The sequence below is a fragment of the Benincasa hispida genome, chromosome 11, assembly GCF_027475165.1.
Source record: "Benincasa hispida cultivar pf3 chromosome 11, pf3_genome.v1.1, whole genome shotgun sequence".
Classification (NCBI taxonomy): Eukaryota; Viridiplantae; Streptophyta; class Magnoliopsida; order Cucurbitales; family Cucurbitaceae; genus Benincasa; species Benincasa hispida.
In genome coordinates this window covers 15867216-15882109 of record NC_143488.1, presented here as the reverse complement: position 1 = coordinate 15882109, position 14894 = coordinate 15867216, and the positions used below count along the sequence as shown (strand labels likewise).

Genomic DNA, 14894 nt, shown 5'->3' with positions numbered 1-14894 from the left:
GAATCAGAATGTAAAATACACTCTCTCTCGAAAAATGCAAAAGCTCTCACTTCTCTCTGACTCTGTGTAAGTTTCCAATGGCAATTTTATAAAGATAAATTGCAGAGCTCAAGCATGCACACAGAGGAAATAAAGGAGGAGAAGAAGAAGACAATGATGTACGTGGTTCGACAAATTATAGCCTACGTCCAAGGGAAGGGGAAGTTTTATTTATTTGAAGCCTACCAAAAGATTAAAACGTGGTTTGATAAATTATAGCCTACATCCACGGGAAAGGGAAGTTTTATTTCTTTGAAAGCTACCAAAAGATAAAAACTCTCTCTTTTACAGATTTTATACTCACTATCCTATTTTAACAGTAAACATCTATCTATAGTTGATAGATTTGTCACAAATCTTTTATAAGAACTTGTTATTAGGGAAAAACAAGCTATTGGGATCAAATATTCTTCAGCTTGTTTGAAAAATCTAGTCCTCGAGTTCTAAATTATTTGATTTACAAGTTTCTAACTTTGCCTTATTGTTCAAGGTTATTCGGATTTTTTGTTCGACGAAGATTCGTCCTTTCACCCTCATTGCGACAACTTTATGGAAACGACACAATGGACTTGTTATTTGGGAGTCCTAACATGCATTGAAGGACCCAATCCAATGATTTATGATTTTATGGAGGAACTTGGCCATGGTTTGACTAGGCACCCTCCAAATGGTATTGGATTGAAGCTAGTCTACATTCGTCAATCAATTGGACGCTTAAATGGTGTAGATGTTAGTGTTGCCTTGGTGACCCATTCTACATTAGGCTACCATAACTCTATCACAACCACGAAGGATCACATTGTCTACTCTTCACCGTGGCATCCCCCTCTGTTACACTCATACAAAATCAATTCAAATGTAGTAGTTTTTTGTGGTTCTATGGGACAAGATGCTATTGTTGGAAATTTGATGGGAGAAATAATACTTGTATTTGAACCCTACTAGCTGGATATTGCTAGCCACATCCACTTATCAAAAAGCTTTAGCTCTTTTAAATGACATTACTACTACTATTCAAGTTGACTTAAACTCTCTTTGGCCTGAAGTAGATTCTCAAAAGCTATAGAATCTTTTCACAGGTCAGGAGAGTCATTTGAATGAATTACAAAGTTTCATTGATGTTCTAAATTCAAAACAATCCAATAGTTTTGTAGACATCGTATTTAGTCCAACTCGATTTTAAAGTTATATTTTATTTTATCCCTATTAACGAAAATCTAAAAAGATAAAGAAAAGTTTTTTTTATTTAATTTTTATTTAAAAGTAAAATTAGAAGTTAAAAAAAGGTTAAAAAATATAAATAAACAAGTAAACAAATAAATATTTAAAATAAAATAATTTTTTAAAAAATCTTCTTTTTTCATTGACTTAGTCTTCCCCTTCCTTCAACCCCTTCACATTTCTTTCTCCCCCCATCCTCTTAACAAATTCTGTCTTAATCCATATTAATGGCCTAAAAAAGAGGGTAAAATACACAATGAGCAGAGACATGGAGGAGAGAGGTGAGCTAAAAGCACAAATGGAGAATAAGCAGTAGAGAGATGAGAAGGAAATACACAAAGGGGTGGAGGTGAGAATTTGAGTTTAGTTAGAGGAAGTGTTCATAGAGAAATTCTCCAACGAGCATACATTCCGGCGACCCATTCAACGACGCGATTTCCGTTGTGCAGATCTGCAGCTCTGGCAAACCCCGCAGCTGGGCAGACGAGAATCAGATCCGTAGAGACGCCCGGCGAACGCAGTTCCTTCGACGAAGACTAACACCGACAGCTACACAGATCTGACGCTTCGCATCTCGAATGGCGTGACTCCCGGCGAACGACGCGTGACCTCCGACGAGCAGCTCGAGTTCCAGCAGACGAAATTCGATTCTGGTGAACCTAAAGTCAGCAAGCCATCTGAAAAATAAGCAATAAAAATAAAAGAAAAGGTTGAAGAAGAAGAAGAGAATGGAAGAGGAGGGAAAATCTTGAGGAAGAAGAATAAGGTAAGAATTTATCTAGTCTATTGTTAAATTGGCTAAATATAACTTTTACCTCGGATAGTTTAACAATATATAATTATAATTTATTAAACACTTAATAAATTTAATCATGTATTGCATACATATAAAATATTTATCTAATTCAATCAGTTCCTAGATAGAGGTGTTCCGTTTCCATCCGCTTAAATACCTCAATCATTGGACAAAACATTCTTTAGACAAAAGACTCATAATTATTTTATAATTTTTTTTATTGCATTCATTTTAATCGAATTAAAACAAATATAAAAAATTAATCTATTTCTAATCATATTAGAAATATTTTTAACATAAGTCTAAGTGAATTAATTTTAAACCATTTAAAATTATTTAAGATCTATGTTTACATGCAACTCATTATAAATTTTAATCTAGGTCATTAAACTTATAACTTTTGTAAATTAATGAAACATTAAAACCTATAACATACATCTAATGACATTAATAAATATAACATTTATATTTACTAAGTAATATCATGCTCAATGCATTACCATTTTCATCCTATAATATAGCATTTATATTAATCTCTAAAGAAAATAAAACATACCTATCATACAATATAACATTTATATTAAAGTATGATGCATGAATATGTTTAATGAAACATGCATCCATATAATATAACATTAATATTAAATATGATGCATGTACATGTTTATAGGATCATGCAACTATATAACATAATACTTATATTAAATATGATGCATGATTAATGTTTATCCTAAGGCGAGATTTTAAAACTATGTAGCATGCATTATGCAACATATAATATTTAATCATACATCAAATGCATAAATTAAATAAATAGCAAAATAAACCAAATTTTGGTGCCCCTAAAAAAATTAATTAAATCAATATAATCAAATTATATCAATTTAATTAATTAAATAAATTTACATAAATTCGAATAGAACATCCAAAAAAACTATTGCTAAAATTGCCACCAAGGATCAAACCCATAGTTGGATACAACTCCTCGCGCGCGTGTCAACCGTTCAGAATGTAGTGACACTCCTGTCGATCGTAGGTACGATGGGTAGCGTAGTTGTCATAGTGTAATGTTACGCTTCTCTCGACCGCAACATTGCAATGTTGTTGTCGAGCGTAGCTACACTGGGCTTTCTATGTCGTAGCATAAAGCACAGTGTTGCAACGTTATGCCTTATGCTCTAGTAGAGAATGCAATTCTCTGCTTCGATCTTGATCTCACAAATTATGTTCTTGCTCTCCTTCTTCAGCAACAGTTGCCAAAGGCAAGAACACAGACTCGATAGTGTAATTTAAATGCTAAAAAAATGAGCCCTTACAACTATAGTCACATTCTTAGTGTCAAAATTTAAAACATCTATTTGCAATACCCAATATTCACAATGCAGAATATTACCCACTTTTTCTCTGATTTTCATTTCAAATTGAAAATCAAAATGCACGATTTGTCTCTAATATCAATGAAAGGAATCGAATTTCTCGCCAAAGCGTGTGAACACCGTGCAATTGAATTTGAATTTTGAAAAACATCAAAATCAAAGAAGAACATACAGTATTATGTACAACAGGATAAACAAAATAAAACCTACAAACATGCTTTCTACAAAGAGTTAGAGGGAAAAGAAGAGTTTACCCTTGAAGATAATGTCTTCTCAAAATTCCTCTTTAAGATCACAATCTCGAATATGTACAAACGGGAATACCAAAATACTAGACACCACCACGTAGTTATCTCGCTATTCTCCGGCAAGGAAGAAGAAGTGTGGTCTCCTTTAGAGTTTTTGGGAGAAGGAAAAGTAAATGCAGGCAGATTTTGGGAAAGGAAATTTCAGAGAGGGTTTTCTTCTTGCAATATCACGTATTCATCAACCTCTCATCTATTATGTAAAAACACAGTTAGATAGGAAGAGGGGAAGAGAGTTATTTTAACTCCCATCCATCGTGAAGGAATAACTCCCTTGTAATGGGGAGTTATTAAATATGCATTATATTATCATATAATATAATATATAATATGATTAATTAACTCACTTAATTAATCATATAATATGCATTTTAATCACATTAAAATGCACATCTCTCTTATAACCTATTGATAAAAGAAACTACCTCAATCACGTTTGAGAACTCCCCTTATTCCAGGTGAACCTCACAACAATAATAAGAATAACCCCGATTAACTAATTGATAAGTAACCTCAAGAAATTTAAACATATTTGGCTTGAAAGATTGATCGATGATCAAGAAGAAATGAGAATTTGTTCCGAACTTCAAGATTTTGAACTCTCCCCAATCTAATGGATCAAACTAGATTGAAAGTTTTAAAACATGCATTCTAAACACAAGAATACAAAGAATGCATAAAGGTTGAGAGATAAACTCTAAGATATTTTTCATTCAAATTCAAAGTCTCATTCTTAAAATGTGGAGATTACCACCTTATTTAAACTAATTGAAAAAAACCTTTCATCTATTTTGGCTACATTCATCTAATACTCTTTCAACTACTCTCATAAATGTAAATAAATAACATTAAATAAATACATGTTAGATTAATTGTATGGATGAATCTAAAATTTCATATTTATTGTCGTATTTATTGTATCTCTTGGTAATTTTGATTCTCGAAGGATTGCAACTCTTCATATTTGGAAGCTTAACTTGGAAGCAAACCTTTTAATGCTCTAGTTTCTAATCATTGTTAATTATTTGCTTATCATTCTCCCTTCGTCGAGAAGATTCTTTCTCGGATCTTAGATGGTCGTGTAACGCAATTTTGTAATCATTGTTTCGAACTTTGGAAAGAAGTTTGAAAGGCTCGACTCCTCCAAAATCAAATATGAAATTTATTTGTAGCGCACTCCACACTAATCGTCTTAGATGAAAATTTTCAAAATTGACCATCCCCCATCGTGCTTTCAATGCAACATATAATAGGAAGTTTAGGTGGAAAACTACTCCCATGATTTTTTTCTCATGAATATTTTTCTTCACTTCCACTCTTAATCACATTCTCTTCTTTTTCTTTTGACTCTAATGTCTCATTTTCTGATGTTTTCTCAATCTCCAAACTATTCCCACTTTCTCTAGAGAATTTGTTATGGTCTCATTCACAACACGTACTTGAAATTTCTCCTTGCGTTCCATAACTACTTCACCTTTTAATTCATCTCTCAAACTTTAATGATCACCCTCATTCTTCTCAATAACATCACCATTGGAATCTTTCTTTTCAACTTGAGAGTGATCTCCACCATTTGGAATCGGTTTTGTCATCTTGAAGAATTGGGCAATCTTCTTGATTTGGAATAGATTGTGTGACTTGATTCTTCCTTGTTTGCTCTAAAAACATGCATTCTAAACACAATAATACAAAGAAAACATAAGCTTGCGAGATGAAGCTCTAAGAAAATTTTCATTTAAATTCAAAATATTGTTTTAAAATGTCAAAAGTACATTAGTATTTATACTAATAAAGACATTTTGAAAAGACACACCATTTCATCTAATTGTCTAAATTCATCCAACACCCTTTCAACTACCTAATAAATATAAATGCATGAGATTGAATTAGTACATAATTCATTATAGTTATGAATGAATCTTAATTTTTAGGTTCATTGTGACTTTTGGATGAAAAGTTGACTTTTGATGCATGAAAGGATACAACTTTTTAACTCTATTAGGAAGCTTAGCTTGGAAGTAACTTATTTAATGTTTGAGCTAATCATTACTAATTATTTGCTTATCATTCTCCTCTTCTTCGAGAGGATTTGTCCTTAAATCTTAAGGATCACTTTGTAACGCAACTTTGTAGTCATCATTTCGAACATGTAACAACAATTGGATGGTAATATCTTCTTTAGAATTATATATGAACTTGATGTATGGACGCCTTTTGCAATGACTCCATTGGATTATCAAGAACACAAGAAAAATGATAGGATGAGAGAATTTTGTTTGGATACGAAAAACCACCACTCTCAAGATTTTTCTCACTTTCATATTTGTCTTCACAGCAACTCTTTTGTGTTTCTTTTTTCTCTATTGTCTCACTTTTCTCTCTTTTTCGAGTCTCTTCTTTCTCCTCACATTTTTCTAGAGTTTTTGTCATGACTCCAATCTCAAACATCTCGGTGCTCTCCATGGAATTTTTCTTTTCAACTTGTGAATGAATTTCCTCATTTGGAATATGAGTTGAACAATTTCTAGCAATGGACTATCTTCTTGATTTTCAATAGCTCACGTGGCATGATTCTTCGTGGCTAACTTTTGTAACTTCAAATTTTCATTCAATTGACCTATGTAATCAATGGATTGGCTCAACTTTGGCAACCTTTCTCTAAAATTTTTCCAAAAATTGTCATCATTAACGTAAGTCACATGATAATTTCTTCTTCGATGACATAAATCATAAATCTTCTAGTATCTCAAACTTGAGCAAATCTTATAGTATTCTTATGAAAATCATGTAAGAATATTTCAATATGATATAGAATGTGAAAAGTCACAAAATCACGTTTTTTTTTTTTAAATATCACTTATGAAAAGATGCAAAAGCCAATTTCTTTTTTCAATTTTTCCGACAAGTATACTGAAATATGAAGAAAATAAAAGAAGATGAAAGATCGCAAGAAAACGATAAATCACTTTTTTTTCCTATTTTTTTCACAAACTTTTTTTTTCCAGCAAACACAATAACATATCAAATTAGATTGAAAGTTCTAAAATCGTGCATTCTAAACACAAGAATACAAAGAAAGCACAAAGCTTGAGAGAATAAACTCTAAGAAAATTCATTCAAATTTCAATTCCAATTCTTAAAATGTGGAGATTACTGCGCTATTTAAACTAATTGAAAAATCACCATGAAATGATTCAACCTTTCACTTGTATTTGCTACATTCATTCTGAACTACTCTCATAAATGTAATTACCTAACATTAAATAGATACATGTAAGATTAATTATGTGAATGAATCTAAAATTTCAGATTTATTGTCTCTTGATGGCTTTAATTCTTCAAGGGTTATAACTCTTCATATTTGAAAGCTTAACTTGGAAGCAAATCTTTTAATGCTCCAACTCTTAATCATTGTCAATTATTTGCTCATCATCTATAGTTTTAATATGAATCATATTCATATTAAATTTTAACCTATTATATTTATATGAGTCTCATTCATATAAATAATATTTGAATCTCATGCAAATATTTATCTCTCTTATATTATATAGTTTTAATTGTCAATCATATCTCAAATTAACTATATACTATAATATATCAATATGCATTATACTTTATATTAATCGCATTAATATAGCTAATATCTTTAATTCCTTTAAATAATTTGAAAATTTCAAATATTCCAAAAATAATTATTCTTTGTTTTACCCTTAATGAGTTAGCAAGGGAACCTTATGAAAATATGTATTAGAAAGTCTAAAAATACGAGATTAATTAATTAAATTCTTTAGTCTAATAATACGAGAAAGTCTAATAATACGACATTCATTAACTGTCAGTCGTTCCATTAAAAAACTTATAGTTGCACTCTTCGTACAGTAGACATATTCCTATGTCCATAGATATAACCAATCAACAATAAGTTGACCCTTCGCAAATTGCTCATAACTACAATTTGGTCAAATTATATAATATATACCCTATAGTTACAAATTTAAGGTTGTTATATAATATACACCCTATATTATAATTTGGGTTGTTTTTAAATATAAAAAAATATACCAAAATATTTACAAAAAATAGCAAAATTTTAGAACTATCAATGAAATGATAAACGTTGATAGACACTAATAGACTTTTATTAGTGATATTGATAGACACTAATAGACTTTTATTAGTGATATTGATAGACACTAATACAAGTCTATCAGTGTTTATCAACGTCTATCATTGATAATTCTAAAATTTTGTTATATCTTGTAAATATTTTCAAGAGTTTTACCATTTAAAATAATTTCCATTATAATTTTGGTCCCAATTCTACTAAGATATATATTAAATATATGTGAAATATTATATAATAATAATGTCAGGAAAAATTGCAAAATACATCCTTAAAATATGTTAATTGTTGCAATTTTCACCTTTGTTTAAGTGAATAATTTTGAGAACATAACCAACATATTCCTAAGATTTAGGGATATATAATATATTTGTTAACAAATAAAATAATAAACACTTAATAAGAGAGAATCTACTACAAGGTTAAATTTATCCAAAAAATTCTACAAAAATCTAGGTATGAAATAAACATCATTGATAAAGTAGGTTGAATGGAGTGGGTTGGAAAGGTGTCAAAATTTTGGTAGTAGTTTTAAGTTGGAAGAGTTTGGGAGAGAACAGCCATTTCGAAAAATTATAATATATTATAGTTTCTTCATCGATATTGAAATATATATTTCTATCTTTGAGTATTATTGATCTCGAGTTTGAGTTTTCTTGTTAACCTAACAGCTGATATTATAAAGAAAACCCCATTCCTTTAATATTCTTATTATCTATTGTTCCTAATTACTTCTATAATAAGTATACAAATCCATCTATGTTTGGTAATCCAAGCAAGAAGATCATATTATCTGTAACTTAGGAAGAAGCTAAAGGCATTTTCGAATAAAATAGCAAAAATTGCACCAAATAAACCATCGAAAAGTCCACAGTTACACCCAGCAAAAAACCAGATTCATTTCCAACTCAAATTGCAACAAACTCTTTCAAGCATTGGCTACAAATTTAAACTAAATGGCTGTTCTGCAAAAGATTTTAAGAATTCTGGACATTACCAGCTCTTTCTGCTCTTCTCCAAGGACTTGCAGAATGCAGAAAATGCACCTTTAAGTTCAACTGGAAGTGCAAACTGAAGGGGCAAGACCAACGGAGGACGATTCCTCTCCATATCACTTCTCGTTCTCGAGAAAATGGGATGAGCCAATGCTGGCTGCTGCTTGTTAAGGCCTTCTAGTATAAAGGAAAAAGCTCCAAAAGTTATGCAACTCTGAAGAAGAGCCTGTGGAGCGCCTGCAGAATAAAAGCCTCTTTTACATACAGGTGTTCAAATAAAAGTAATATTAGTGTAATAAAAAAGCAAGTTGAAACACAAGTGTGATTGGGACGCTCAATGATTATGAGATTCAAGTCGTCATAAATTAAATGAAGAGTTGCTTGATATATAGAACTATCATGGTGGCAACTGAGGCATATGAGGTGTAATCTCTTTCTTTATGCATTCCAATGGAATGAAAAAAATACAGAGAAGCGAGATACCCCTGAAAATGTAATCCAGTAATCATGAGGTTTCTTCTTACTCACCAAGTGAAGACACGGATAAATTACAGAATTAAGTGAGATGCCAGTTGCAAAGGTTACTCTACCTGGAAAACTTAGAGCTAAACCAGTGCAGCATCCAGCTACCCCAGCATTGATAACTACAAAATTCGTAAACTTCATTAGAAAGGGATTGATATGGCTATAATTACTAATTTTTCCAAAGTGAAGATACACACCATCATCCTTTCCTCTCAGCCTCTTTAACATGCAAACAACCAAACTGTGTACCCCAGACAAAACTGCAAATGTCTGATTTTTCATAAATTGAAATAAACAAAAGATTAGTGGACAAAATGGGACCTTAAAAAGCTTGGGACAGAAATCAGTAATGAAATTCATTCAGTGAGAAGAACTCCAGTAGTCTTTTCCGAGAAAATCACACCTTCGCACAAGATCCAGCCTCTGCAAATGATCCTTTAAAGCCCTTCTTCTTAATCAATCCCGAACCTAAAGGACACTCAAAATGCATTCACTTTTAATATTCACGTTGCAATATTGCAAGTAAAGGAACTGTCATTTATAATGGTGAAACAAAGGAGAATTGTGTTAGAACTCCATGGTTACGAACTTGCATATTTATATGACGAGTATGCTAGTTTAAGTGCATATAAAAAGCTTTTCATCCCTTCAGACACAATATTATATCAGTGCAGAAGATGGTTTCCTAGTGTATAGCAACGTCTGAAACATGTAGTTCTTTTTCATGAGTTCCAATGGAAGTAAATTATACACAATACCCATACTAGATTGTTAGTAAAATAGTGTACCCCAATGACGCCATGTTATTGTGTTCCAAATATCGGGCATGCCTTATTCCTCACTAGAGCATGGCTATACTAGAAAAGCTGAAAATAAAATTGGTATCTTGACATTTCTTATTTCTTTAGAGTCAATGATACCCAGGATGCCAATGAGTAAAGCTTCTCTGCAGGTCATACTGGAGAAGCAACAACAAATTGTTCGTTAAATAATTTGTGCTGATATTGGGTAGTCTCTGGTTTCCCCTAATAATGTGAAAGATCTTCTTAGCTGTGGCTTCATATTACTTGCACCCACACTTCCTTTGAGATTCTTTGGAAGGAGAGGAACCAAGGAGTCGCTGTTTCTTTATCAAAATAAAAAAATTAAAAAAAGTTTGTTCGTTAAATGACAGTTCAGAGCCCTTTGCTCTCTTAACTTTGAGAGCAGTAAGAAACGGAAACCTTTTAATTTCGTTTCAATAAATCATGCAAGAAAGAAGCCTGGTTTGCACATTATGACTTATGAGATTAAAGGTTGTCAGCAGGATCGTTGTGATCCAAGATTCATAGTAATCTAGCAGTTTATAAACATAAACATAATTTTTCTTCATCTAACCTACTGAATAGTTCACAGGTTTATGCTAATTGCTAATCATGTGATTGGGATGGGTCCTGAATAGAAGCCAGAACTTGAGCTTTTTAGTAGTCTTATTCCCATTCAATATAATCATCTAGTGAGTATGTTTCTGGCAGACCACCAGTTCTTAAAATGTATTCCCGTAGGAAAGTGAGGACTAGGCCAACTGTCTAGTATTATGCATATTGCATAATGTTCAATGTGGGTCCCAAGGAATGTGAGTTAGGTAGATAGCTGATGTATGGTGTGATTCAGGAAAGAAGGTGAGTATTAGGAGTAGATTACACCATTAGTACATTTTTTGGTAATATTTGACTCGGGTGTCTTGGGAGGGACACGCTCTCGAATATTCCCGTATTTCCTATTCAATAAACTGGAAGTCTGGAACTCACCAGTTTCAAAGTCATCAGTCATTATCTCCCTCCAGTAATGAAGACGTGGCCAGTTCTTCTACACTTCATATAGCAGATCATATTTTTAACTGTGTTACTAAACCCTAAACCACAAATGGAGCCATTTAACTGAAAAACCATGATCTTTGCATTACCATTGACCCGATGATTAGATCTATATTCCTTAGGCAAAGTCATATAAACCCCCTCACATATGAGTGACTTGTAGGGTGTGTTTGGTTTAACTTTGAAAATAAGTCATTTTGGAAAAAATTTAAGTGTTTGGCAATCATTCATACTAATTTTTGAAGTGTATTTTAACTAGTTTTCATCAAAAGAGTTTAAATAAAAATAAATTTTTTGAAAAACATTTTCCTCTCTAGTCAATCCAAACAGGCTCGTAGTCATCCAAGTCTCACCAACAAAATTGACCAGCCAAAAAAACCAAAAAAGCATTGAAAAACCAAAAAAGCATTGACGGGTGATTGAAGAGCAACAAACATGTTTAGATGGTTCTCTAAGATTGAGAAGGTGTTCTAGAATACAAAATATGGCTATTTGCACAAGAATTAATTATCCATGCACTATTTGAAATTACAACATTAGTTTAACAGGATCTATTATATAGGTTGTACAACTGTGTCGATGAGTTCCATGCACTATTTGGACTTCCAATCTTGGGGAAGGAGCACATGTCAATTACCGCTGAGCAATGGCTCACTTTGACTCTAAATCAGACACAATTAGTGAATGTTTCATTGATTCTTGTGCAAATAGACATATCAGGTATTCTAGAAAACTTTTTCAATCTTAGAGAACCATTCTAAACATGTTTATTGCTCTTCCTAATCATGTTTGCCAATCAATTTTGTTGGCAAGACTTGGACAATTCCAAGGCACTCATGTTTGAGGAGGTATATATGCCTCTTCCTAAGGGACATAAATCTAACAATCAAGTTAATGGTTAAGCAATGTTTTTTTTTTTTAATAAGAGTAATGGTTAAGCAATGTTAAGACTCCAATGTTACTCCTTCCCATCTATTCTCCAAGTAGACTCTATAATTCACTTGGCATTTGAATTTTGGCCTCTTGAATCTTCTAGATGTTTTACTACGAAATCTCTTTTGGAAATTCTGGTGGTAATGTTATTCATCTTTTGAAGGATCTTTATAATGTGGTTTGGAAGGATAACAAATAAAATCAAAATTCTTCTTTGAGAGCTTAGTCTTGGGGATATTAATATGGCTAGTAGATTACAACGATGAATGACTTTTATTGCTTCATCTCCTTCTTGGTGCATTATGATGCAGAAACTCTGTGCCATATTTTCTAGCAAAATTGGTATGTTTATCGATTTTGGGCCACTATGTCGGAGGCTTTTGGTTGGTCTTTGCTTCTAGTGCAGGAATAAGCACCCATTTAATCTTTATAGTTATATTTAATTTCCAATTGGAGGCTATTTTTGTAAATCACCTAAAGGGTTGGGAGTCTTTACTCCTTTGTTTCATTTATCAATGAAATCATTTCTTATTCAAAAAGAATTAATGGTTAAGCAAAGTTCACGGTGTGCCAATTGAATTGCTCCATTTAAAGCTTCAAATGGTTGTCTTGTCGATAGTTCATTGAGTTCTCTCATATGCTCCTTTCCCTTGGTTTTTTAGTCCACGACAGATTTACTCATGGACATTCAGATTGTTTGTTTGCTGCGTTGGTGTACATTGATTTTATTATTTTAACACGTCCTTGTCAAGATACCACTCATTCAGTTAAATGTTTGCTTCATGGACAGTTTCAGTTTAAAGATCTTGGTTCTTTCGATTATTTTCTCAGCTCAGGAGTTGGTTAAGTATTAGTCTTCTTGCTTCGAGGAAGGCACCATTTACAACTAATGAAGAACATTGGCTTCCTATCACTCTAAGCTTTTTTTTTTTTTCCTTTTTTTTTTTTTTTGAATTCGACAACATGATGGGATGAGGTTTCAAACCTTTGACCTTTTAGTTGAAGATATATGCTAAACTAGTTGAGTTACGTTTAGGTTGGTGACTCTAAGCCAATTCCTTTGCCTATCAATCAGAAATTGAAATTAGACATAACCAGTGGTGATGATTCTTTTCCTAATCGCTTTCTCGTCAACTACTATCTCTACAGATTTGGTGCCAAATATATGTTTCCCTCTTCATGTCTAAGTGGTAGTCCAATGACAACATATCTCATGGCTGTTCTTGAAAGCTTTTCTGGATGTTGATTGGTACTTGTCTCAATACTCAATTATTAGAATTCTATGGTTTCTTGGAAGTCCAATCGTGTTCGCTCTAATGCTACTTGGTAACATTCATGTATCTTGTTGTCTTCCTGTTTTCATGCTCTGATTTTTAGATGATTTTATTAAGCTCTCCCTGTCTGGAGTCAGTTTCGGCTTGCTGATATGCTTTCCAGATCCTTTCTATTGAGTCAGTTAGGTGTTGCAAATCTCCATTCCCCATCTTGAAGAGTAGTTAGCTCGTCAAAGTCGTTCACTCAACTGTACTACTTATCTATGGTAACTAACTCGTGTATTTTTATGAAGTGTGTACTGATTGCCCTATACCATTTTCGTGTACATCACATACAATGACGTGACATCATTATACTGAAAACAAATTCCAACAATAGGAACTGAAAAACAAAACAAAAACAAACAAAAACAAAAAAAAAAAAGTCTCAACTCTAACAACATTGAAACGTTACATAAAGAAGTGGCACATGCATGAGAGTAACATCAGGAAGCCAGGAGGAGAAAGTGAAATTCTAGAAACAGAGCATCAAAACATTTAAGAATTGCCAATAACTGGAATCAGGTCAGTCTACAACCAAAATCCCAAATTCAACAACTGAATATAAAACCAAAAACAAACGAAAGATTGTTGAGAAGAGAGAGAGAGAAAGAGACCGTAGCCGAAAATGGAGCCCATGAATGCTCCGGCAGCGGAGTCACCGGCAAACCTGAAAAGACAAAGAGCAGGGCCATTGAAAGAGGAAGGAACTATGGCGTCGGAAGAATTAGGGCTGTCAGAGGGATTGGTTTCGAGCCCAGCGTCAGATGACACATCCTTAGAAGAATCCACCATGGCTATCGATTCTCTATCTTCTTCTTCACTCTGCTCTGTAAATAAAACCCTTTTCCAATCTCAATCTCCCGAATCAGAAAAATAACCAAAGATTTTTCATTTTCTTCTTTCACGAACGGATAGCAATCGCCTTCGTTTCCTCTCACCACTCGCGTTTAACCGTTTGCTTATAACATAAACACTTGTACTGTACCCATCTAACGCTTCTCCACGACGTCGTTTTGATTTATATTTCTATACTTTTCAGTTTTATCCAACTAATAATTTTTAAATAAGTGAATAATTTAGACCTTCTATATAGAATTTTTCATACTAGTTATAAATATATATTTTTATATTTTTAAGTTTAAGAATATTTTTACCAATTTTTAAAGTTTTTTTTAAATGAGATATTATTGATTTTTCATCTATATACAAATTATATGGATAAGGTTTAATTGGATGAAATTGAAATTTCATAATACTCGAAACATTTAAGTTATTTTTTCTTTTCTTTTTTAGTACAATAAGAGTAATGGGAATGGGAATCATAGATCTCTTAAGTCACTAGCACATCCGTATATCAATTGAACTAGGCTCGTTTTGACATATTGATATAAGTTTTTTTCCTCTTT

The 14894-nt window shown here is 32.5% G+C and overlaps 1 protein-coding gene and 2 long non-coding RNA genes across 3 annotated transcripts; 1 reads left to right on the top strand and 2 right to left on the bottom strand.

Annotated features, from left to right (window-relative positions):
• Window positions 1–1511: 1511 nt before the first annotated feature.
• On the bottom strand, window positions 1512–4676 carry LOC150032430 (uncharacterized). The gene is made up of 2 exons (XR_016524300.1): window positions 3687–4676; window positions 1512–1937 (listed from the first exon to the last, which is right to left on the bottom strand). It is a non-coding gene; the product is annotated as an uncharacterized LOC150032430 (long non-coding RNA).
• LOC150032429 (uncharacterized) lies at window positions 1896–6027 on the top strand. The gene is made up of 2 exons (XR_016524299.1): window positions 1896–2026; window positions 4684–6027. It is a non-coding gene; the product is annotated as an uncharacterized LOC150032429 (long non-coding RNA).
• Window positions 6028–8683: 2656 nt separating this feature from the next.
• On the bottom strand, window positions 8684–14477 carry LOC120091085 (chloroplastic import inner membrane translocase subunit TIM22-2-like). The gene is made up of 5 exons (XM_039048916.2): window positions 14103–14477; window positions 9787–9851; window positions 9581–9653; window positions 9449–9502; window positions 8684–9095 (listed from the first exon to the last, which is right to left on the bottom strand). The coding sequence occupies exons 1-5, from the start codon at window positions 14278–14280 to the stop codon at window positions 8857–8859; spliced, it is 609 nt and encodes a 202-aa protein (XP_038904844.1). The 5' UTR covers window positions 14281–14477; the 3' UTR covers window positions 8684–8856.
• Between the last annotated feature and the right edge of the window lie 417 nt (window positions 14478–14894).